The following is a 26,264-nucleotide window of genomic DNA, read 5'->3' as shown; positions in this document are numbered from 1 at the left end:
ATCTACAAGATAAATAAGAAAGAAAAGGCATCATTGAAGAAAACCAGGGAAATTAATTATTGAAATCAAGTGAAGCAATCTCAGCACTTCAGCATTGTTCACCTAAACTGAAACGAGTCCGAAAACAGATGGAATTGTGAAGAAATTCAAGGCAAAAATCTGAACTGATATTCTGTGGAGAAGAATATAACATTCACCGGATGCTTGAGCTAGTAGCCAGTGAGACGAAGTGGATTTCTGCCAAATTAAAACAACTTCCAGTCCAAAACTCTCACAATTCTCGCAAACACCAGAAAAATAATTTTATGGTTTATGGTAATTTTTTGTTCACTTCGTATCAAAACGTTCCATCTTTCTCAAATTCTTACACAAGTATCACCAGTTTCTCTATGCTGATGTTGTTCCAAAGTAATCGACTGCAGGTAAATTAGACTGCTGATAATCTCTTCACAGATCACCTTTGCAAAAAAATCTGAATTATTGCTTTAAAGTGTGTACTCCAGAGTGATCTTTGAGAATCAACGACATGGAGTTAAAGTTATAATTAGACAGAAATTTCTTTGTTGCCTAAAAGTTAGGGATGGATGATATATTGGCTCTATCAGATACTGAAATCAGTCCCATTTTTTTCATATGGGTCCCTAATAAAAATCCAACACATTACTTTTATTTGAGTCAATTCGATTTAATAAAATAAAAGTTTAAATTATTTTTTTTTTATCCAAAATTTTCACACAAAGATATGTCTTTTTGTTCTGTTGGAATTATTTTCTTGTCCATTGTCTGTCGTCTGATGATTACCCATGCTAACGTCACAAACAGCCTTTGCTCGGTTTCTGAGGTATTTCGCAGATTCTTCTCCTCGAATGCTTTGCATACACAGTTTTTGTTCCTATAATGATATTTCGGTGTAAGGGTGGCTTCAGGAAGAGGAGAAAAAAATAATTTTACACTTTTTTAAAATTCTCTCATTCAGTCCCAATGGAAAAAAAAACAAAAAAAAAACACTCAGCTACGCTCGTTGCCTCGTCTGATTGGCTCCCTCCTTTCTCTGTCCGTCATGCCTCTGCTGCTTTCGTTTTGTTTGTTCTCGTCATGCATTCCCTGTTTGTGGTACAGTTGATTGTTGGGACGTAGAAATGGGAGAAGTAGAAACTTTTCCCAACATGGGTTTATTTCTCCTCTTGTATGATGAACATTCCACATTACTCTGTTTTTAGTCCTTACAGCACTGATGATGCCAGCGTACTTCAGAAAGAATAAATGTTGGAATATTTGCAGCGTAGCTCTTGTTAGAAAGTACTCTATGGCTGATTAGGGAGTTCAAGGCTTTGTTGATCGCAACAGATTGCAACGCTTCAAAGCCTGAGCTTGGTATAACTGCTCATTTTGGTGGAGTTTAGTGAGAGATTGGCAGGAATGAAAGTCGCCCACAGGTTGGCCTGATGCAGGCCGTGGAGGATCCGGTGGCCGCACACAGGACGCACATTTCAGATAGAGAAACATGCGCCCAAAAATGGCAGTACGAAAAAAAAATAGGTCCAATAAATAAATTGACTCCTATAAAGAGATCAATAAATACATGTAAATAAAATACTAAAATAACTTAAACAAATAAGACAAAAGATAAATTAATGTATATAACACAAAATAAAAACATAAATAAGTACATAAAAATTACAGAAAACAAATAAATAATATTGACTAATCCAAATTGCATATAAAAAAAATCAGGGGAATTAATTAAAAATAAATATAGAACATTTAATTGAAATAATTTTAGAAAATTTTAGATTTTTATAAACAAAAATAATAGAGACTTTTGGTTTTTTCATCAACTTTTCAATTTAACATCAAACTTAATAATCTTTAAAAAAAATTTACTTGCAGTTCCTTATTTACTCGCAAAAGTTTGAACAAAAAAAAAACTTAGACATTAAATATGACTACAGAAAGAATTAGCTATAATGTTTCTTCATAATGTGAAGAGGTCAGGTTGGAAGAGTGCAGCAGGCTCAGGGTCTTACCTTCACTTCACATTTCTTATGGCAGGACAGGCGGCATGCTGAAACAACAGAGGCAGGTTATTAATTGATTATTGAGTTGCTTAAAATCAAAAAACAACAAAAACACAGACATATGCATGGTGTAATAGCATAATCATTTTTAATGCTGAATAACTTCTGGCTCCAGTTTTGAGAGTAGAATGCTACAGTGCTGCCCTCAAGTGGTCAAAAAAGCAATCAACCACCTTCTTTGTCTTTAAATTAGTTTTTCTATATATATATATATTTAGAGATTTTATAGTGATTTTTTTCAAATTTCATGTGATGTAAACATCATTTGATGGAGGCCAGGAGCCCTGTCCCTGTTCTGGTGGTCTTTATGAGCAGGAAGACTCTCCACATGGCTGAGGGAGGTTTCTGGTTGCCTGCGTAGTAGGAAAACACTCGCAGGTTAAATTAGGTAAACGTGTGTCATGATGATGAATGAATTACTTAGTAGCGGTGCTGGTGAAGCGCTGCCTGCTAATTATTTCAATCAGAAAGGCAAAGCAGAGAGGAAACATTTAGCTCGGCTCTGTTGAAGTTCTGATGTAACTTCACGTTTCTTTTACATCCTCTTGGATCTAGAAAATTGTTTCACGCTGCAAAAGCACTGTTTGACTTCCCAACCAAGGAGGAATGCATGTGTGTATATCAAGTTGTTTTTGATATAGGCAATATGGCTCTCACCCCGGGTGCAACTGTTTCATGTGACACTAGCATTCAAAAGAGAAAAAGGTCATCAAAGTGGTTCCTAAGAGTGGAGATATGGGACTAGTTCCAGCATTTCCCTCCAAACTTTGCATGAATGGCACCTTGGGCATTCATGTGATGTTTGCATGAATGTTTCTTGCTACTAAATGTTGGAAGAAAAATTTCTAAGAGCAAAAATGACATACAAGTCTTTTTTTTTTTTTTTTTAATCTGGTATTTCCAGTAGGGGGCACACTTCCACTAATCCACTAATGTGCTAATAGTGTAGATACATTTTTGCTTAGTGTCTATGCTAGCTTTGAAAATGTTTATCTCACTTAGCTTCCCTAAAATAAATTCTAATGCGGTAATTTACTGTTATGTGAACTTTCAGCTGAATGAAGTTTGACAGCTGTGTTGACATCTGTTAAGAATCCTTCAAATGATTAGAGGTCTAAATTCATGCTCTTATTTTGAAGTGGATGAAAACTTAACCCAGCAGTTTCGTTTCCTCTCCTCTCATTTTCCATCCGTGATGCGGAACAGCAATAGACATTCATTCTGTACCCACAATGCATTGCTGTAGAATTACAGTAAACTATTGAAAATTAGCCTTTTTGACAAAAACATCATGGTCAAATAGGCAAAATTAGCAGCAGAGTTAGCAATGACATCAACATCTATAAAACTGATAGCATGAGTGAAAGGGCGATACATGATACATGTCTTAACACATGTTAGTGGCACGTTTTGTATCAACATGGCTGAAGTTTGCACACTAGCATTAACCAAACTAATCAATCAAGCAAATCAAATTTTATTTGTATAGTACACTTCAGCAGCAATGCATTTCAAAGTGCTTTACATTATAACAAACACAAAAACACAATTCAACAATCAAAACATTACATTAAGTCAAGTGCCATCATAAAATTCGTAATTGTTTATGTTTCAAATACAGCTCTAAACAGGTGGGGTTTTAATTGAGATTTAAAGGCACTCAGTGTTTCAGCTGTATTATAGTTTTCTGGAAGTTTGTTAAAAATCTGTGGTGCATAAAAGTTGAATGCTGCTTCTCCTCATTTGGTTCTGATTCTGGGGATGCAGAGCAGACCAGAACCAGAAGACCTGAGGGGTCTGGAAGGTTCATACAGCAGATCTGTAATTCATTGTGGTGCTAAACAGTTCAGTGATTTATAAACTATTTTAAAGTCTGTTCTTTGAGCTACAGGGAGCCAGTGTGGGGCCTTTAAAACTGGTGTTATATGCTCTAACTAATGGTTATGATCCGTGCTTTATGGCTAGCATAGCTAACTTTTCGGCTAGCTGTTTCTTAGCTCTGCTTTGCTCCTGCTGACCCTCAAACGACCTCACTGCATCCAGTCATCACAAGTCTCGCTTTTCCTGCCCATTCCATCACACTGCCTACACCAAAAGTTGTTTGGTTTCGAAGAACGAATTTTATTACCACAAGTTTAGCCAACAAAAGACCAAAATCAGTAAATTAACAATAAAATATCTGGACGTTGAATGTTACAACGTTTTTTTTGTTCTTTTTGTCATCTTGAATGGAAAAGCTATGCAAACAATATGTAGGAGGTAAAATCTCCAAGCTACCTGCTACTTTCTGGATGTAGTTTATGTTGGGTTTTAGCTTGTTTTTTCCTGTATTTTAGGGTGCATGAAGATTAAAAAAAGAAGATGAAAGAGAACATAATTCTCTTGTGCCCTCATTTTCTTTTGCTCTTCCAGGTCTAACTCCTTATTTCCTCTCTTCTCCCCATTTTCTAGCTCCTTTGCCTGCCTCTGCCCCACATCCCACCCCTCACCCCCTTTTTCCCTCTCTTTTGCCTCTTATCTAGGCTAATGCAGCAGCAGCCATGCTAATTTTAAACACCAAATCCTCTGCCAAAGCCCTTCACAAGCCCCATCCTCTTTCTCCTTTCTCTACACTCTTCATCTCAGCCTCAGTTAAAGCTGCTCTCTTTGTGACGCCTTTGGAAAGTGACAGAGAGATCGACTTAAGATGTGTGAAAGGCGATAAAGGGAGAAAATGAGGAAGGCAAATATTTCTCTTGGCGGGACAATGAAAAATTTGGGTTATCAAAGCATGATGGTAACACTTGCATGCAGGAGTTTAGTCATATTTCTGCTTGTTCAGAGAAGCAATATTAGCTAAAACTTTGTTTAAATTTGACACATACACTGGCTTTCAAACAGTCAATGTGTCTGATGTAAAGATTAGGCCAAATAGATCATCGGGGAACCTATTGATTCAGGTTAGTCAAGATCAGCTGTTCTAGCTGGATGTTTACTGCCATCATCAGGACAATCAGTCAGTCAGTCAGTCAGTCAGTCAGTCCTTCCAGGCTCAGACATCTTTCTGCTTGGTGTCTCTATCCAAGTATGTTAGGTGATTTTAAGGTGATCCCAGGACAGAAGGAACTTAATCAGATACCTGAACCATTTCGGCTGACTGCTTTTGATATTGACCCTTTGCAACTTAGTCATCTAATCACGTTGTAGTGGGGCATTTTCTCCATGCTTACTAATAATGAAACAAGTAACTTCTCCACAACTCAATATCTGATTGTATCTTACTAATCTCACTTACTTATGAAGTATATAAATGTTAATCATTGATTTTTTTGTGTAAGCAACTGCTAAACACTAAAACTCACCAAAAGCCTCCTTTATAATTCCTAATTCAAATCAATGTCACTAAGAGAACATGCAGTCCTCTGTGAAACATGGTGGTGGCAACTTTGTGATTTGAGGTTATTTTTCTTCAGATGGATGTGAGGTTTTTGTCAACATAGATGAAGGAATGAAATGTTTTGGCCCCAAACCTGTCTGGGAGTCCTAAATCAAACAACACAGGACTCTAAACAGTTTCAAGAGTTGTTGCCAAAAGATGACTTAGGTAAAATATTCACTTTTGGCAAAAAAAAAAAAAAAAAAAAGGCTGAAAACCAGACACTCACCTTTACAGATGAGACCCTCCTTGGTGATAGCCTGCTTGCAAATATCACAACTCTTTGCCTTCTTGAACGGCTTCAGCTTGAAGGTGTGTGTGTGGACGCCCTCCAGCTCGTCGGGCTGCAGGAAAACAACAAAAAGGAAAATATCAGAGTTCAGTCTACAGAACGGAACAAGATATGCACTGATAATTTCATGCATTTATTCACTGGACGGATTGGGCCTTTGACATCGCTGGATTCCAGTGAACCAGATCTCTACTGTCACTAATGTAGCGTTTGACAGAGAGGATTTACATGCACACATCCTCATTGATTTCAGGCTTTAATGATGCATTTACTCTGAAGTGACGCTACAGCAAACAACAACGATGATTTTTAGGATTTCCACATATACACCATGCTAATCTTTGGCTAACTGTCTCTTAGGAAGTGATAACTCACCTTAGAGTTATTCCAATGTCTACTTAAACACACTTGTTGTCATTGTCAACAAGTAAATTAGCACAATTTGAAAATAAAATAGATTCAGTCAGATTACTCTATATCTACTTGTTGACTGATAATCTACTGCTACTGATCAAATTTTATGACAATGACAAACACATTTGTGTAGAATTCTTTTTCATTAAAAATGATGATTTTTGTTGTTTTAAGTACAATTGAATCTAATAAATAATTTTTAAAAAGTGAACAGGGAGTCATTTGTTAACATACATTGGATTTTATTCATCGAATTGAATGACTGATTCAGGATGAGGACTTCAGAGGGAACTTTGTTGCAGGATTCATTGAAAAATACTCAAAAAAAAAAGATGGAAACACGCTTTGCATCTTTATATTTCCAATAAGTGCTTGGAGTGCAACCAGAGGACGCCAGCTTCAGAGAGAATCTGGCAAACAGAGACAATAACGCTGACACAAACGGAGGTGGTGACTGCAGCTGTGGTGTGTTTGGTGTTTTTCTTTTTATCCATCAGAGAGAATCCCCCTGAGCCACTAAACAAGTCCATTCCATGACTTATCTCATTCACTATCAAAGAACTGTTTTAAAGTGTAGTTTTTCCTGCCAAACAGCTGCATATTAATCTGCTCTGATTTGATTTGTTCAAAGTGTTTTGTTACTCAACAAAAAAATCAGAGCACATTCAACCCGTTTAGATCTCCTTCTCTCTTCTCTTGAGTCTGAGCAGCCTTCTCATGACTCATAGTAATGATGCCATTTCCTGTGTGTATTTGTGCAGCTGTGCCGCTCTGGGCTCTAGGAACCAGCATCTTGTTCCAGCTGTCACCTTGACAGGTTAAATGAAGGAAGGATTCCCTCCATGCCCGAGCCAAACTGATTCAGTGAGCCACCGCTGACGGGGAGAAAAGCTGGGATATGTAACATGTGGTCAGTCAGCAATGACTCCAGCTTCTCTTTCAGCAGATTCCATGATTTAAAGTTACCAAACAGCAGGAGTTAACAGCTGATCATATTTAGGGGGAGAAACCTCCAGAATTTAAGATAAATCTAAACCTCAAATAGACTCACGCCTTTTAGCGTTCATCCATCCATTTTCTGAACACCCTTGTCCCTCAGTGGGGTTGGGAGGGGTGCTGGTGCCTATCTCCAGCTAATGTTCCGGGTGAGAGGTGGGGTACACCCTGGACAGGTTGCCAGTCTGTTGCAGGGCAACACAGACACACAACCATGTGCACACACACACACACACACACCTAGGGGCAATTTAGACAGACCAATTAACCTAACAGTCATGTTTTTTGGACTGTAGGAGGAAACTGGAGTACCTGGAGAAAACCCATGCATGCACAGGGAGAACATGCAAACTCCATGCAGAAAGACTGGGGCTGGGAATCGAACCCAGAACCTTCTTGCTGCACGGCAACAGCTCTACCAACTGCGCCACTGTGCAGCCCCTTTTAGTGTTCAGCTGAGTGAAAAACTAATTACTGTTTCACTGAAACAAACTAATGCTAAAAATAAAGGACTAAAGCTACATATTATAATAAATACCGTAACCTTACAGGAAACACTGACAAGGGTTTTGGAAACATGAAGAAGCAATATTTGTACTTCCTCCAAGTGTTAAACGGCCTCAGACAACAACAAGCTAACCATTACAAGGTTCATTAAATATTAAAGCTGAATGGATACTGGAGGTCTATAAATATCACTTCTAGGATATCTGACCAACAATTGGTTTGTCTAAATGAGATTTTTAAAATTCTGACTTTAAACTCAAAATTCTGAGGTTGTCCATTTCATTTTAAATCAAGTTGATTTAAAACTTTCTATTGTTTATTTCTCTTTTTGCCGAAGTTATACACTCATACAGATGAAGGTAGAGTTTCAATCTTCAGTACTATTAGCACTTTGCCTTTGAAAACACTCACAATAAATATTCTGCTCCATTTCTAGCTTAAATTCACCCATTGCTACAGTATGCACCATTATTCTTCATCCACATCATCTTTACCGTTGAGAACGCACTTCTTTTATCAAGAAGTGCATACTTCTTGATAAAAGTTATTGCACCATCATATTTGAGCTCATTTTCCTTTTAGCCTTTCATGGTTGCCCCCCTCTATGTCCCACATCTAATTTGGCTCAGAGCTTTTTTTTTCTTCTTCTTCAAAAATCTGCTTCTCATCGTTTTACTTGCTTATCTGCCCACATCTTAATGGGTTTTGTCACAGTGTGACACTCTCACCAAAGCTCCGGAGAGCAATCCTGACTTTGGCTACACTGAGCTGGACAGAGCATGTTAAAGAAAATAGCACGCTAGAAGAAATGCATCTTTAATTATTGGTGATTTTTGAGCTGCTTTTGAACAATCAGAGCTGACTGATGTTTCTTGTGAAAACTGAAGGACTTAAACTGGCAAGTAAACAAAACGTGCAGGAAGAAAGGATAAGGTTAGGGTCTTTTTGACTAAAATTTTGATGAAAGTAAAGTTTTTCTTTCGTCTTTTCCTCAGGGAACCATTTATGGTCCTCTGTTATTCGTGCCATACATATTGTCCTGAGTCAATATCTCCCCCTGACCATTTTCATAGGGGTGACTAAACAAGGCCAGTAAAAACTTTAGGGATTGCAAAACTAATTAAAAAAATATATACAATTTTTTTGATTGATTTATGAAGATTACTCCATGACTAGAAAGCCTGGTTTGTTTGGGGAGGTGTGAATGTGTAATTGAACTGTAATGTGGACCAAAAATATGAACTCTGGTTCCCTCTAAGAAAACTCAGTGTCAGTTCAGTTGAAGTGAACTGAATGCATGTGGATGCTGCTACAAAAGCAGGAACCAGATACAACGCAGGGCATTCTGGGAAAACACAAGCAAAATAAATGCACAAGTTCAGTACTTTTACCAGAGATAAAAGAGAAATCCTCCAAAATCCTCTAAAATCTGACACTACTTCTTTTTTGTTTTTAGTTTTTAATGGCAGCTTGCACCCATCAATGTTGCACTACTGCCATCTCTTGGATTTGACTACTCATCATTTTCTGGCCTCACATTCTCTTCATGAACCCAACATTTTTTCAAAACACAAAATATTTTTCCTTTCTCTTCATTTCTATTCATCTGAGCAACAACATTATCTGATGCCACTCCATTTTTGTTTACATTTTGTGAAAAAAGAAGTTCCACTGGTCTTTCTCAGAGGTTTTCGTGTCTTTCCCTTCAGTAGTTCTTGGTGTAGCGCCACCACAGGCATGGAGGTGAACAGGTTTTTCAATTAGTTTGGTTAGTTTGACACAGTGCAGTGTGAAAGTGAACCGCAGCAGCTAAAAATGGAACAAATGTTCAATCAAACTGAATCCGCCTACCAGATATGAAAACACCCTAAGTGGCTGAATTAAAAAAAAAAAAAATTTTAGTCAAGAAAAAGAACTTTGTTCATCAGTCCTGATACTGGGCTCTTACAAACGAAGTATGGAGAAAATTTTTGGAGTTCCACTTTTAATAATCCTTCATTAGATTTGCTTTAAATCTCCACAATTGACACATAAACCAATAAAACAATCTCGCTTTAAACTATATAAATCTTTATCTAAATCTGAGAACTTCATTTAACATGACCGTGACATTGTAGAAATTCTAGATAACAATAATTCTGGGTGTCTCACACCATAAACTCCCTTTTTTGTCTTCTATTTTACAGAAATTTTAAAAGTTTTTTTTCTTCAGGCTTTATTGTTTATTCATATCCTTCAAATTAGTCGATATTGTTAAAAATGAATAATAAATATCCAAGTGCTTTTACCAACTCGTCCACACAGAGTGTTTTTACAGTGCAGGTCCGGTCTGAGTTTATAAATAGAACTCAAAGCACCTCGGTGCCACTCCACAGCCCCGTTGTTAAAGATGACCTGGCAGAAAGCCACCACAAAACTGAACCAATCACACGCAACCAGCTGTGTCACAGCCAGGTGCCATGGTTACCTGACTGCTGTGGCAACCGGGGTCAACGTGCCCTGTCGCACCAGAATGGATGAGGCGCGACGGGAAAAACGGGAGAACAAAAACATCCAGAAGTTTGCAGACACACACAGGCAAGGAAGTATCGAGAAAACCGGGGGACAAATAGAAGCTGTGTGTGGGCAAAGTCACATCTGGAATTTGCTGTCACTGTTTAAATAAGAGTTGATTAGATTTCAGTAAAAAAAAAAAAGAGCAAAACAATAGAAGTGAGTTGCGTTGGGGGAAGGGGTTAAACTTTTCTTTTGTCTGAAGATAAATATGCTATATAGCTGATTATCTTAAATTTAGCCACTAACAAAAGCAAACTACAACTCTTTTGCAAACTACAACTATTTTCCTGTAATTACCAGTAATAATCTTGCTGCAAAAGTCACTTCAAGTTTCCAAATTTAACTGGAAACCCATACTCTCCTCCCCTGCAGGCTGCAGGAGATTCCCAGGAGGAACAATGTACAGGAGAGTCATGCTGAGTGGCAAGGAAGCCGAGGCAGAAATGGATGTAGATGACGGAAAAAAAAGATGGTTTAAAGGAAAGGAAGGAGAGGAAGACGGAACAAGAAGAGAGTATGATTGTGTACGTGTGTGCACGTACAGAGGAGACCCAGTAAATCAAGGCTTGCTGCTCTTCTCCTGCAGTTGCACTTAGCTAATGAAAAGCATCGCTACACTAACTCGACCGCGACCCCACTTAGAGCCGAAGAGACGGGAGGGAAGTCTCAAAGGCAAGCTTCTGTCCCTCTGTCCGGACACGGACTGATATGAACCCTGCAAAAAGCCCTTTTCCTTATTTCTGTCTGACATTATATCAGTTTGGTTGATTTTTTACAATCTATTTTCTGTTCATTTTGAGATGAACCAAACTCCATCCTCAGATAAAGCACACTGTCATTGGAGGAAGATGTAAACATGACAGTAAGTCATCATCATCCAGATGGAGCACCACTTTGAGGTGCTCCATCTGGAGCGAAATCCCTGATGCCCAACAATAATGTACATCCATGAACGCAAGCTAACCCACATCCATTTTCATTCCCATATTTAAAGCCGGTAAACCTTTTCTATTCCAAGACTTCCACATGTGGTTCCGTTTATTGCCCAGTAAGAGGGAAGTCTTTCTGCATGAATTGGGAGTATAGGTCTTAAGCACACAACGCGGGACATGTTGAAGTAAAGCTGTGTCGTATCATCTTGCATTATGAGCACATTTGACACAAACCGTGCAGCCCTTCAACTGCTCAGGCAGAATTCTCAAACAGAGCGCTGTAAATCAAGCACATTTTGGAATAAAATACGACACTGAAATGATTTGTTTGAGCTTTATTATGTTTCTCAGAGCCATGTGTGGCTGTTCAGCTGTACTCAACTCTAGAAAATGCAAAAAAAAACAAAAAAAACGGTAATAATTTCAGTCACTTGAGTCGCTGTTAGCAGATGGTTGTGTTGTGTAGAGAAAAGGCTGGAGATCATGATGGCACGAGGGAGACCCCACCAAAAGAGAGGAGTCTGGACCCCACCCGACCCGCCGGTCACCCCTCTTACTGGATGAAACCACAGCGCAACACCTGCTTTCAATTTGGAGCGAATTGAAATTCTGTTGGGAACAATGCTGTGCTTTGTGAGACAGCGAGCGGCAGAAAACAGGAATAGCCAAGGAGAGATACTAGAAGGAGAGAGTGAAGAAACTAGATTTCATAAAAGGTAGCCTACCCATAAATACATATCAATATGTCACTGCTGTTGTTCAATTTCATCTTCAAAAATCATTGTTCTTCATTCCGTTACATGTTATGGAATGTTACTACCCATCATCATTACTGTAAGTTAAGAAGGACCACAGGCTACTGCCTACAGATCTCCTCTGTTTAGGTTTTATTGTCACATTAAAAGTTTCAGATCATCAGGTTCAATGTAAAATCAAGTATAAAATGCTATCTAAGGTAAGCTAGCCTCGAAACCTGATAACTTTCTTAGCTACAGGAACAACTTTCATTAAGTGACAGCTGCCAACCCAATCATATTTGCAGAATTATTCTAAATGGATGGCCCATTAACCCTATGTAGTCGCTGCCCGCCGTGCGGCGTACAAGCATGTGACGCATTTATAAGGCTTCGTAATAACATGGACGCATACCGAGTTTTCATTTCAACTCTGTTGGACAGCACGGACTTCAAACTTTATAAAAGTGGTGTTTTTATATTGGTTTTGTGGCTATTTACCAGAAATAAGAAAGCCAGAAATAAGATTGATAATTTCCGCCTTATTTTGTGGGGTCTAAATGTACCACATTTCGAAACAACCAATGAAAATGTGTTGACGGTCTGTTGCTAGGTAGAACGGAGACACGCAGAGAGAGACTGGGGGGGCGGGGGGGACTTGGATATGGCAAGAGACTAGGGTGCAGCCATGCTGTGGATTTTACTAGGTTTTTTAGACTATAAGTGTGTTGTTAGAGTTCGTGGTGTGTGCAGTGTTAGTAGTAGTTTTGCTAGCTATCGCTACATGGCTTCATAGCGAGCGCTGACGCACTGAGAAGAGAGACTGCGCGCAGGGATGGCCATTTAGACCTCGTCTTCAAAGGGTTAAAGGGCGTCTCCATCAAGCTAAAGTCTAAACTTTGACAAAGCCACTCCAGACATCTGCTCTTTGCTTCCAGAGGTACTTGGCATCACTGTCCTGCCACATAACCCAAGTGTGTTTGGGATTAAAGTCAAACTGGTGGCTGGACATTCTCTTCCAGGACTTCCTGCTAGAGAGCTAAATTCATGGTTCCCTTCATCACAGCTAATCCTCCAAATACTGAAACAGTGAAGCACTACCATCAGCATCCCTTTGGGGTGAGTTGTCATTGATTTTGGGAGATACTATTCCATGTTCCTATATATTGGATATCGACTCTCATGGTTCACTAACCTCCCAAACCTTTTCCATGATGATAAATATCGATGCCGTTATTCCTGTTGTCCACAAAACAAAGTCACAACCAGATCTTTAGCCTACTTCCTTTATTTATGTGATTTTGTTAGTGCCCCCAAATGGTCAAATAATTAATAGCTGAATTAATCAGAAAATAGGGTTAGGATGCCCTCAGTTGGAGCCACGTCAAGCATTCAGTTTTGCAAAGGTGAATGAATGTTCATCAGTGCAGACAGAGCGTGTGCATAGCACAGCATGATATAAAGTAATCTCAATGGGTCCAAACTTGTGACCCATGCACATGCATTGATTCTAGAAGGACAGACAATTCATGATTTAAAAGGGAATAATTACTTTTTCACACTGAGCCAAATTGCTTTGGAAAGCTTTTTTTACTCAGCTGAGTGTCATTTTACATGAAAGCACTTACCTTTGAGTGTGAAAGCCTGACTGCAACTGTTTGTCCTGTTTGTGCATGTGTGCAGTGCGATCGATATCAGGTTTAGACAGAGAGAGCCAAAGATCAATGTGCTGTGATCATCAAGTCTGGCCTGCTTATGATCATTGCTCTGCAGCTAATGAACCTGGACTTGCATACTGGCTAATGAGCTCTGCTGTTTCTGACTCTTGTTTCAGGAAAAAGGAGAAAAACTTTTAAAAAGAACACAAAGATGTAGTATTTGAATTATTCATTAGGAAGTGTTACAGCTGATGTTCTAACACACACTGCAGCTTTTTACATTGTTTGATCTTGGGAAGCAGGTACTTCTAACTTTTTAAATGTCTTTGTTAAGATTTAGGGATACATGGGTCACATTCAGTTGAAGGCAGATATTTGTAATTACTGCATATATTAAAAAAATATATTTTCACTATCTGAAATAAAAATGAGTGTTTTAATGCAATATGCAATCACCAATCTCCCAAAATTAAGGAAATCTGTGCCAATAAATTGATTAAAACAATGAGTATTATTCTAAACAGGCAGTTTACAAATCAACTTGTTGGTGTACTACTGATTCCTATCTGAGACAGTAGAGGAATTATCTTGTTCCATCTGAAGTATAGTATAATTTAAGGTTGTGAAAAATTAACCCTTTCTGATTTCTTCAGTTTTTAACAAAACATTTTTTTATCAGCAAATGACCTTTTCGAGACTGTGGTTAACAATCAATTACTAAAGTACTTAGTGATATTTTAAAGACTAATTCATCACGATTAATTAGGTTAATTGCTCCAGCCAATGACAGTTCATGAAATATTTCCCCTTGGGAATGTGCGTTTAGCTTGGAACTTCTACGAGTACTACTCAAAACATGCAGGCAATACAGTTGTTTTGGTAAGAAAAGTACTGAAAATACAGATTAGAACAATGATTCAGTCTTGATCTACTAGCTGTGTATTTCCTGTGGTCATCCCCATGTTAAAGTTTCACAGTTTTTGACATTTAAGACTTCTAAAGGCAAAGAGAAACCATCTCATCTGGCAGCTACTGAGGTATGTGGGCTGAAATTCAAACTGCAGTATGAGAAATGGGGGCAGAGCATCTCACAGTGCCCAGGGGAAGGGTGCTAAAGCTGGGCTGAGGGCTACCTGATGGTGGCCTGGGGGTCTGGAGGGAGGTGTTCAGTCACAATGGATATAAATCACCTGGTCATGAATACAAAGAGCATTGTTTAGCCAGAGTGACAGCAAAAAGTCTCTGAGGAAAGTCTTCACTCTATGTTGGCCATGCATTCATGCACAGTTTCACAGATAAAAAAAAAAAAAAAAACTGGAGCAAGGAAGAAGCTCTAGTGAGAACTGGAACCAAGACAGGACATGACGTCCCATTGGAGGCTCATGACCAGAGCTGGGTCTGAGTACTGGGAGGACATCAGCATCCAAAAGCTAACATTCAGCTGTCAACTTCATAACATCATTAGAATGAGCAACAGAAACTGTGCAAGCAAACACTATAGGCTGAACCAAAGAGTGACTAGCTTGGTAAAAACTATCTCCTCGTTCTACACTGTAAACAACCATCAGCCACTGAAAAGACTTTTGCTGAATTCCGTGAAGAGTAGGTCACGACGTCATTGCAAGCAATAAAATGTCATAAGTATTCTTCTTTTTCGACTATTCTTAAGCTTGGCCAAAAGCAGACTAAATGGTTTTGTTCACTTCCTCTGCTGCCATTGTCAAACTCTAACCACAGGCAGATTACAGTTCTAAGACAGTCACTGTTCACAACGCTTCATGGACTGGTTTGGTTGAAAATGATCCTTAGAAATCCAGTTCAATGGGAAAAATCCCAGAGGGTGCGCTGAGGGGAGATGAGAATCAAGTGCAACTACATAAGAAGGCAATGGCCAAGATAACGTGTCACCAAAAATTTGGAAAAAGACAAATTGATCAATTGGTCAAATGTGATTACCTCTTAGGCTATCAAGAACAAGAGCTGATACTGTTTATGGTGTTCATTAGCAGAATCTGAAATTGAAGTCATGGAGTAGAGGGTCTCTTCAGGTTCTCACTTTGCTTTTTGTGGATAATGTGGTTCTATTGTCGTCTTCAAGCCATGACGTTCAACATTCATTGGAGATGTTGGTGACTGAATGTAAAGCAGGCAGGATGATAGTCAGCCGAGGTGGTTGTGTGTCTGAAACCTCCTTGAAGGTTTTCAGGTCAGATCCGAATTTCAGGATCTCTACATCCCTTCTGGGCTGGGAATGCTTTGGGATCCTCCAGAAGGAACAACAGAGTGACACTGAGGAGAGGGATGTCTGGGATTTTCTCCTGTACCCACTATGTTAACAACTTTATCTTAGAAAGCAGAAGACAATAGACTGATAGATGAACAACATCATCAGAAAACCCCCAAGCTTTGCCTTTTAACTTTAAAAGAAAATGATTAACGCGGTTTCTGTGGTATTTTTATGGAACTCTTATGCCCACAGCCACACAAGGAGGATCCATAGTAAATTTATCACTCAATAATCTCTTCACTCAACACAAGCTGATTACAAGGTAGGGCTAGCATGATTACAAGAGGAAAATGGAATTTCTAGAACACATACACATGCGTGCACAAACTCAAACAGAGGTGTCACACGCAGAGGCATGGCAGGCAGTAACCGTCCGATCAAAGCCTGATTGATTTTCAGAGCTCTCTGGGGATTCTGGTCGGTCAATAAGGGACTCTGTTAGACAACTCAGGACATGATGGATCTGCCATACGTCTTGCCTGACAGCATTGCAGCTGCCATGAACTTGACTAGAGCAGAGAATAGAAATATTTATTCGAGCTGCCTTGAAATAATGAGGCTTGAATTAAGTGAAGGTGAAAAGAATTGAGGAGAAACCACAATGTAAAAGTAATGACTTACTGTCCATTTGGGGAAAAGCTCATATAACAGGGACTTGAAAGTCTGTTTAATTTGGTTACCCAAGAAAATGTTTTAAATATTAAAGTATGCTTACATTCATTGTCCGTACCCAACTATCCATGGGTCCACCTGGAGAGTCCCAGGACTGGGATTTGAACCCAGGACCTTCTTGTTAAAAGTGATCAGTGTTAACAACTGTTCCACCATGGAGCTAAGTAAAGATTGTAATAACATGCTGGAATTAGGGCCCTGCAATAGAACTCCCTAGATTTGGTGCTTGTTTGGGACCCATACAAAACATTTTTGATCTTAAACCAGGATATTTCAAAAGAGAAAATCATATTCCTTAACATTTCTGTCTGGAATAGTTGTGATTAGAGTTGTAATTGTTCAGCTGTGGGTATCCAAGCATTTACTCAGCTTCTTTTTGCAGTGCTCAACACAAGTGTTTCCTCAATTGTGGTTGACTATGTAGTTGTACTTAATGCTCAACTGGTGTTTTCATATTCCGTAATTTGTTCTTTGATAACAATTAATGTTACTTGATTAATTTAGAATTAACATAAATAATTGCTTTCATCATTAGGACAATGTAGTATTCAGAGTAATGTTAGAATTAGCATGGTAACTTTTATGTAAGCAGGCTATCATTATGGCAGGTCTATTTTGCTTAATTATTGTGCAGCTTTTTAATAATGACCACTGTCAACTGATAAATCCATAATGTATATGTACAGTAATATTTATGTATTACTTAGAGACATTTTTTTTAGCATGTGCTAAAGCAGATACTGGTAATGAAGTAATGAAGTGAAAATTCAGCGGTCGACTTTATTTATTATTTTGCTATCCAGTAATCCCTTTTGTTAGTTACTGATGATCTTAAAATAATTTTGCATACAAGTAGCTGGATGAATGTGGTATTTAGAGAAATGCCAGGAGGGTTAGCCTGCTAACAATTAGCATGATTGGCTCGCAGAGACTACAGTTGATTTTGGTCTGTTTTAATAGAACCACAGTACAGAATCCATACTTTTATGTACCTTTTGACAACTTTCTAGTGTTCTAATAATGAATAAAAAATTCCAGAAAAAAATGGGAAAATGGAGATTTCAGTAGGACACGATAAAGTTAACAAATGGACTATAAGAACAGTTTTGTCTCAAAGCTGTGACATTACTTAATAAGTTTAATAAATTTCATTCTCTGGTGAATCACCTGAAAAAGAAAAATAGAGTGCACCTTGTTGTCATTTCAGTCAAGTTAATCACCTACCTACAAATGCTGCAATTAATCCAAGTCTCACATTATGTTACATTGTTTTCTTGGTATAAGTAGATTTTATTTACTAGAATGACCGGTTTAGAAACCCACTCCTGCAAATTGAACTCAGGTGAACACAAGAAGCAAACTGTTGAGTAGGGGTTTTTTTTACCCCCAAGATTCTTTTGCACATGTCAAGTAAGTTTTGTTAAGCTGCTTTGCATTTTATACAACAGTAATGAGCTCACAGATGTATTTGACCAGTGCTGTAGGAACTAGCTGGCATTTGTAGCTTCTTCTGTCAAATCTAATATTCTCTCTCGGTGTGTGGGCCTGATAAATTATTAATAGCATGTATTTGAGGAGCTTTCTGAGAAGCAGCTTCTCACACGTCACTCAGCCTCTCCACTCTTCTTCCTCTCTGTTGATGATGTCACACCTCCTAACATCCCTTTTCTGCTCAGCGTTCAACTCCTTTCTGCTGTCGGTGTAAAGGCTCTTGATGCGCTATTGAAGGCTTCCATCTGGACGACTCAATGCTCTGCTTTGCATGGGAGTGTTTTCCTTCCACCCTGCCTCTTTCCACTTGCATCTAAATAGCTCTGTGCTCCACTGCAAGCTGGAGAAAAGTAGGGCAGATGCCTCATGTACATGTGTGTGTCCCATCATTGCATACTGTGTGTGCACATTCTGCAATCTAAAGAAACCACTAATTCAACTCTAAAGCTAAATACTTAAGGTAAAGAGATGATGCAAAGTCTTGACCTTGTAAAATGCAATCAAAAACATAAAGAAGGTCTAAAAAGACAGACAGGAGTTAAAGGTCTTTTGCCCATGTTGATGTGTATCACAAATTTCAAGGGCTTGTTTGGCGTGTTTCTGTGGAAAGCCCCCAGTTCCTGAAGCACTCAGTCAGTACCAGATAGAAGAAGGAGATTAAATTATACAGGAGAGCCCAGAAATAGCTCAAGTGCTGAGGCCGCGTGGACTCCAGACGCAAGAACACGGCATTGCAAGTCGCCACAGGAACAGTCAACTGGATTAGTGCTGCCCGGACCACCGAATGGAGCAGTCTACTATAAATTTGACGTGCAATGGGATGAATGAGAAGGGACGTGCGGGTCCTTGAACTTCCAAAGCAAATATGGAACCAGATTTGTGAGAGAAAAAAAAACTTTCATGCTTCAAGTGAACTCATCAGTGGACACTCTGTTGGGATTTCTAAAGCAACATTTCATCTTGAACTGTTCACTTCCTCAGAGTTTACATTTAAACACAATCACCCTCTTAACTGAACATGGAAGCCAACTGTGAAGCAATAGCCTTCCTAATTTATGTCCCTGTCTAGTGTAGGTTTGTTTGTCTTTCTGAAAATGTTTTACACAAAATGTAGCTCTCTTACCCAGAACATGCAGGAGAGGCAGACCCAGGTCCTGGCCCTTCCGGCCAGAGCAGAGGGCAATGACAGAGAGACAGAAGGCATCCTTTAAAAAAAAAAACCTATCCAAGCTCACAGCCAGAATCCACAGTGTTCCCAAAAATTCGGAGCGTTTCCACCCAAACCCTGGTTACACAGATCCATGCCAGCCGTTTGAGATGCATAGAGGAGTAACAAACCCAGTGCTGCTTGGCTTTAGTCAGTCTCCCTCATGTGAGCGCCCTCCCTTCTCCTACTTCTTTAAGCTGTCCCTCTTGTTCTCTAGCTCACTTCTGCCTTGCAGTCCTTTCCTCTTGAAGTGTGGTAACTTTATTCCATTTTTGGGGGGAAGGAGGTGAGTGCTAACCTTTACTTTTCTCTCCAAAAACTCCCTCTCCTCAAATGATCCTTGTTAGCCCCTCCTTTCCCCTTCCCTCTCTTTACACACATGCACATACAAACTCTATTCACTGACCAACCCTCCACCCCCACTTTTAGTTTCCTTGCATCGCATACCTCACCTCTCCTTCCCTCCATTTTTTCTCCTGGAAGCATGCTCACTCATGTCTGTGCTAATGTCACTTCAATTTTTCATCGGCAGCCCCTTCCTGTTTCCAAATCGTCTCTCCTCCTGTGAAATATCTGCAGGACAAACTGGCTGCTGTGACTCTGCCAAGGCCGAGTCCAATTGCCTACACAATACATCAGAATAGTTCCTTGCAACAGATATGCGGATTTGTATGTGATATCATACCCCTATATGTATTTGTTTATCTTGAATTTAGTTATTATTGTGCAAAGTGTCTAAAATCAGATTACTAACACATGTTGTACAGTAATGCCAGGAATTGTTATGCTGCTATTGGTAAAGACCTTTACTAGGATTTCTTGCATATGAAGAAAAAATACTACCAAGTCTGCGGTGTAAAGGAGTTGCCATGCTTCTGTTAATTTATCACCACATCATCATATCCATTCCTTCAACCTTCATCAAGCCCTCAAAACAAAGAGCCATGAAGACAGTTGTGCTAAGGGCCCCAAAACTCTCTTTCTGTTATGGTTGATATGTTTGCCAAATTATTTGCTCCAACATCCTGACCCCTAAACCCTACTGTTAGCTTGACTCCTGACCCTTATGACAGTAAACACAAACTACATTCACAAACCAGAATAAACATGGACAGGTTTTCTTTGTTCATGCACCAGCTGGAAAGAAATGGCAATTGCGAGAGTAAGGGTTTTGGACTTCAGGATCTCAAGAGTTGGTTGGTCCAAACCTTTAAAGTTTTTCAGCCCTCTAATGAAAGAGGACATTCATTCATCAAACAATGCAAGACTCATGTGGCTTCTGGACTTCCTGCTCCCACTCTGGCACTCGACAGGGTTTGTCCCCAGTAGGGAGTCAGGATGATGTCACAGCAAGGATCACCAACTGCCTCAACAAGCCTTACAAGCAACTACCAGTAAAAGGTGATTGTTTTTTTAAATATATAAGACGACAAAAATTCAGTGATGAAGTTCTGATATTGTCCACTATTACAGGCAGACTAGAGAACTGCTCAGAGATGATCATGCATCTTTGGTGACAGGATTCCATGTGTCAATGAAAACACAACCTGTTATACAACCATCTACTGCAAGATCTATAGGCCAGGACTATGCACAACAGCCCTAAACATTGAACAAGAAGAAGTGTAAGAAAATTTTCTAATTGAAACTGCTCTTCAGATGGTTAATTGGTTCTTCATTGAGTAATATTAAGCTATGTTTATAACTAATCAACCTAGATATGAAGGACGAATTCTACATTTGCAAAGTGCTATCTTTATTACACAAGACTATGACAAGAACCAACAAGAACTGGAATCTCATTTTCTAGAAATGCCAGGACAGGATGTTTAAAAAAAGAGAAAGAAAGCTTCCATTTTAGATCTCACATTTATCTTAAAATGAAACATTTTTATGTTACAATTTCAGTTTTGACAAATATAGATGGTGTTACTTTGTTTCTTCTAAAGCATCCAATCAAATTTCACACTTAGCACTGTTTTCTGGAGCTGAGCCTTTCTGCTGAAATGACAAATGTAAGTCAGCATTAACTTTTATGCTGTGTAATGTATTTTAGGGATTTTTTTTGTTTGTTTGTTTTGCAAAATCAAACTATAAAACATGAAGCTATTAAAAACAATAAAATTCCATAAGAGATATAATAGGTTTAAGAATAGTCATTTAAATTAGAGAATTATTCATAGTTTTTCAGCAGCTTTTTTTTTAGTAAGTGGACATTTTTTTTTTCATTATGATCTTTTTAGGATTATTTGTTACTCATTTATTCTACTGACCTAACTTATTGGACCAGAATGCATTGGAGTGTTGTGTCCACTTTCAAATAAGATCATGAATATAAATATCTAATACTTAACAATGGATAACAAAAACTTCAACAAATGTCGAACTTTATTCAGATGAAAGTAAACAGCCAAATAAAGTAGCGTTTTAGGATTTAAAATTAATTCAGGGGAAACTAAATGTGCTAAATGTTTTCAAAGTTAAACAAAATTTGATCCACTGAAGTGTGCCAACCCAGTGGATGATCAGGGACACTCCTAGACTGCAGAGCACTTAACAATGCCTTCTTACTCTGTTTGAAAATACATTTACATCAGTTTTTATGCAGAATATTGAGTCTCTGTTTGCATTCTGCAGGCTTTATAATTACTAAAACAGAACAGCTAAAATCCTTGCAGAAAGGCTAGAGTACCAAATATTCATCCATACACTGTATTGCACATTGAAAAGAATTGCAGAATGCATTTGTTTGTGTGCACAAACCGCAGCACTGAATCAACATTACCCCAGCTGCACAGGGACATTACATCACTCTACAGTCAGATCCATAAAGGGCTAAGAGCCAATTCATTTTGAGAAAACACCCCCTATTGATCCACGCTGCTTTCCATCACCTCCACTGTAACAGTTACCTCAATCTATAGGCTCACCTGACACATTATCTCTCTGTGTGTGTTTATGAGCGAGGCAGCCTCTGCCTGTGTATTTACATAACAGGACGGCATTAGGGAAATGCTGGAGAAGTCACTTAACTGCTAGGAAGCTTTGTTCAGATAGATTTTTGGTGCATGTGTTTGATGCATTACAGCCATGTTTTTTTTTGTTTTTTTCCTGCTCTAAACTGGGTTGCTAGCAGCCCCTAGTGGCCTCCAAATAGTCAACAGCAGATTGACTGCATTTTTGCTTCCATAGTTATTCCTCATATAATCACTATGAAGGATACTTCAACAGCAAAACTCACTGATTCCAAAGCTGCTGAGTAAGCTTTCCTTTACAAATGCATTTGAACCAACACAACTCTCGATTCTGACCCAGAAAACGGCATTAACAATCTATGCTACCTGTTTAAAGCATGGGAAAACTCAAGCTTGCATACATATACATGGATAGGTTCATTAATAACCAAAAATGTGTTAGAAAAAAATCTATTTCAGAAGAGGAATCTCCTGCTGTTGCTGAAGAATCCATCACATTTTAAACATTCATGCTACAATAATAAAGAATCCATCAAGTTCTGTGGGCCTGGAAATTCCCTTTCTGCTGTCTGGAGGGACTGTACAGGGCAAGGATGCATTTATTAAACTAATACAGATGCAGGTAAATGCTGAGTAAATCAAGCTAAAGAGCATATGAAGGGAAAGGGAAAAACAAGCTTAAAACGCCACAGAATGATGTCGAAAGAGAGGTTGCTTCCTTCATAAAGCTGCAGCAGTGTCGCCTTAGTAACACATATGGAGGAAAGCTTCACCCAGCATCACTCCCACTTCCCTCTCTCCTCCACTCCCCCACTCCCCCTTCGTCTGCCTCTTAGAAAACCACCGCACATCCACGGCCGAACACGCATCCCATCTCCTGTAGTAACCCGGCCCCGTCATGTGGGGACTGCTTGAGCCACATTGCCATGGAAACTGAACACCTCACAGCAGTCCTCAGAGGGAAGATGTGGAGCCACCATATCTCTCCACTTTCACCTCCCAGTCGGCTTTTCGGCTCAACAGGGCAACAGCAGACGCTACAGAAATCTATGTGTCATGCAGCAACCTGCTTGAGTATTGAACAGGATGTCAAATATCACAGAAGGGACGTAGAAGGGACTAGATGGAAGTGAAATAACCAAAAAAAATGAAGACTAACATTGAGGAACAAAAATTCAAGAATGTGATAATGACATACAAATGAACCACAAAGAGATCAAAAATTAATAAATGAACCCCACAGGAGACATAAATTTGAAGTACAAAGACACTGGCTGACAAAAAAAATGACCAAAATTACATGTAAATTAAATACTAAATTACAATCAGGAGACAAATGAAGGAAATGTGGAAAATGTCGATTCAAATGTAAACAAGACTAATGAAAACCCAAAACAAGCTGACAGAAGCTAAACTAGAGATGAAATGGTCATTGTACCCTTGGACCTGTTGTGTCCTGATCCATCTACATTTATGGTGAAGAAAACTGTCCAGATAAAGCAGTCTCTCGCCGAGACCCAAACTTATTAATATAATGTTTTATTTATATTATTTTTTTCAAAGTAAAACAAATTCTTACTGACAAACTATCTATCAAATATCTATACATCTGACAGAAGCTCACACTGCCCTTACTTAACAATATAAGGATTCAGACATGCAAACGGAGCATGAAGGCTGCATGAATATTCTCTCAAAAGACTAAAGGTTGGAGTGTTAAGGTTATGCTTTTGAGAACAAGCAGTGGTATTTTCAGTGAAGCAATCAACATTTTTGCTGAATTATGCGTCATTACTGCAAGGCAAGTAAAAACATGGAAATTATGGAAATTGAACTGAGGAAAAATGGACCTATGAGTGGATTTCCACACACAAACGCTACACAAGAATGCGTCGAAAGGAGGGGCAGAGTGGTGGGAATGAGTGCGGGCAAAGAGATAAGGAGCTGCGGCAATTGGGCGAGGGTGGTGGTGGCGCCGCGGAGGGGAGTGGGTTTTCTCTTGGTGCTGGTGCTGGAAGAGATGTGTGCCTGCAGCATTGCGAGCTACAGCGTCACCAGCAGACTTTGCAACGACACTACGGGAGGATCACAGCAAGTTTAAACCCTCATGTTCAGAATCCTATAGCAAAGTTTCCAAAATTGACGATTTGCTTGTGGTTATATTCTGCGAAGGGCGTTTTGCGATATGGTGATTTTGTTCATGTTTCCTGAGTAAAACCTGGCACACACTTCTTGATGTTACTGGAAAAGTTACCAGAACAATAGTTGCTACATGACTGATTATCTGATTAATCACATAAATGAAAAATGGATATATTGCCAGTTAAGCTGCCTCTAAAGCATGTTGGCTTGTTGGTTACTGTTCAATGAACTTTGCTTGGCCTTACAAATATGACACGACTGATTAAGTATGTTGTAAGCATGGCAGACTTGCAATCACCAACTAAGAACAGGTTAAACAGGATAAAAATGAGGCAATACCGCAAGTTCTTTTCTTATGAATGCTCCCATAATGGTGCATCTCAGTTCTGCAGGTTTCAAATCAAGGTGACCCTCCTTGGCAGCAGGATTGGCCAGAAGTTTCAATGGCAAATATTTAAATCCGAGCACTAAAGTTCTCCATTCACCTCAAGTTAGTCGTCTGAAGACCTCTTGAACATATAACACTGACCTTGAATCAACACTTGGAGCACTTTGACTATGGTCTTCTAGAGACAATGGTCCATTGCCAAGCTAATTTTTTGCAGCTACGTCATTTCGGTGGTTTAGGCAAGGCCAGTTGAATGCAAGTCACGGCTGGGTAATTTGATTGAAAACAGAACCAATCCTGAAGTAGACTCCATGCAGATTGATTAGTTCAATTAGATGCTAAAGCAGCAGAGAGGCAGTTGGAGAACAGTCCTTTAAGTCAGTCATTTCCTACTACCCTTCTTGCACATTCATCGAGGTCTTACCTTGTTTCGCTTGGCTCCTCGCAGAGGAAAGAAACAGGCAAAGAGGAACTTGCCCCAGCTAATGACAGCAGCCAGGCACCAGTTGAGGCGAGCCATGCCTGTGTCTCTCCCGTCTTGTCTGCCAGCCTTCTTATCTCCCACTCCCGGCACTGGGAAAGGATCCTGCAACCGTCCTCAAGACTATGGAAAGACAGGAGATCCTCTTGTCCTAGTCCCTGGAGCAAATATGAAGTGTCTGAGTCAGACAATGATTGAGGATTTATGTTCCTTTCAGGAGGTTCTGGAAATTTTGAATGTCTGTCTGTGTGCCTGCAATTCCAATTTGTAAGGAAACAAGAGGGGCTACCAGCAATCCCCGAAAAGGACTAGACCTTTGAACAATCTTGGAGGACCTGGAGCATTTTTTGAGCTAAAAAATGTCTCCCTGTATGTTCATCCATTCGTCTTCTCAGTCTAGTCTGGATGAGTCAGTCCTCAAAGTGTGATCAGTACCGTCGGCTGCATAATGCGAAGAGCCCGCTGCTGATCGACGACACCGCTACACCTACGCTGGCATACCCTCACTCACTTTTCTCCCTCACACACACATACATACGCTCGCCTGCATGTAACGCTGTCCTGGCAAATGTGTTCGCAGGCAGAACAGCCCCTACCCCCCGCCCCTTCCTCCTCTCTCATCACACGGCTACCCCTCCAGGCTCAGGATCGCCGGTGCTTTGCATTCACACACTCTGCTTACACACACTTGTCCATCTCTTTCGCTCCGTGCTGCTCAGCGACACACACGCTCTCACACACATACATGCAGTGATGCTGCAGCATTTACTCAGTCAGAGTGGGAGGAGGGGAGCAAAAGAGTCAGGAGGGGTGGGGGGTGGGGGAATGATGGGGAGCAAGGAAAAAAGGATGGATTACAAGGGGGTGAGGGGCGGGAGGTGGGGGGGTTTGCAGGGATATTTCAGAGTTAAAAATGATGACATAAACAAAAGTGTGCATCAAGTAGCAACGGACGAGATGGAAAACGGCTCACAGGAGAAAATATGGATAAATGCGAGAGGACAGGAACGGAAGAGAATGACAAAATGGGAAGCAGCAG

The 26,264-nt window shown here is 39.6% G+C and overlaps 1 protein-coding gene across 4 annotated transcripts in view; it reads right to left on the bottom strand.

The window, feature by feature from the left end:
* Positions 1-26,000, bottom strand: part of LOC106956839 (tensin-like) — a 79,052-nt gene extending 53,052 nt beyond the window's left edge. For 2 of the 4 annotated variants that reach the window (XM_015047903.1, XM_015047906.1), the window contains exons 1-3: positions 25,169-26,000; positions 5,723-5,837; positions 2,028-2,065 (exon numbers count right to left, since the gene is read on the bottom strand). In XM_015047903.1, coding sequence (XP_014903389.1) covers positions 2,028-2,065; positions 5,723-5,837; positions 25,169-25,264 — 249 coding nt within the window. In that variant the 5' untranslated portion in view covers positions 25,265-26,000. Of the gene's footprint in view, positions 1-2,027; positions 2,066-5,722; positions 5,838-19,155; positions 19,349-25,168 lie in introns of those variants that run through there. The other 2 variants (XM_015047904.1, XM_015047905.1) reach the window with 2 other exon arrangements.
* Between the last annotated feature and the right edge of the window lie 264 nt (positions 26,001-26,264).

Source organism: Poecilia latipinna, unplaced genomic scaffold, assembly GCF_001443285.1.
Source record: "Poecilia latipinna isolate Pla-1442-1.1 unplaced genomic scaffold, P_latipinna-1.0 Scaffold847, whole genome shotgun sequence".
Lineage (NCBI taxonomy): Eukaryota > Metazoa > Chordata > Actinopteri > Cyprinodontiformes > Poeciliidae > Poecilia > Poecilia latipinna.
The sequence above is the reverse complement of the archived record's forward strand: the minus strand, read 5'-3'. Positions and strand labels throughout refer to the sequence as shown.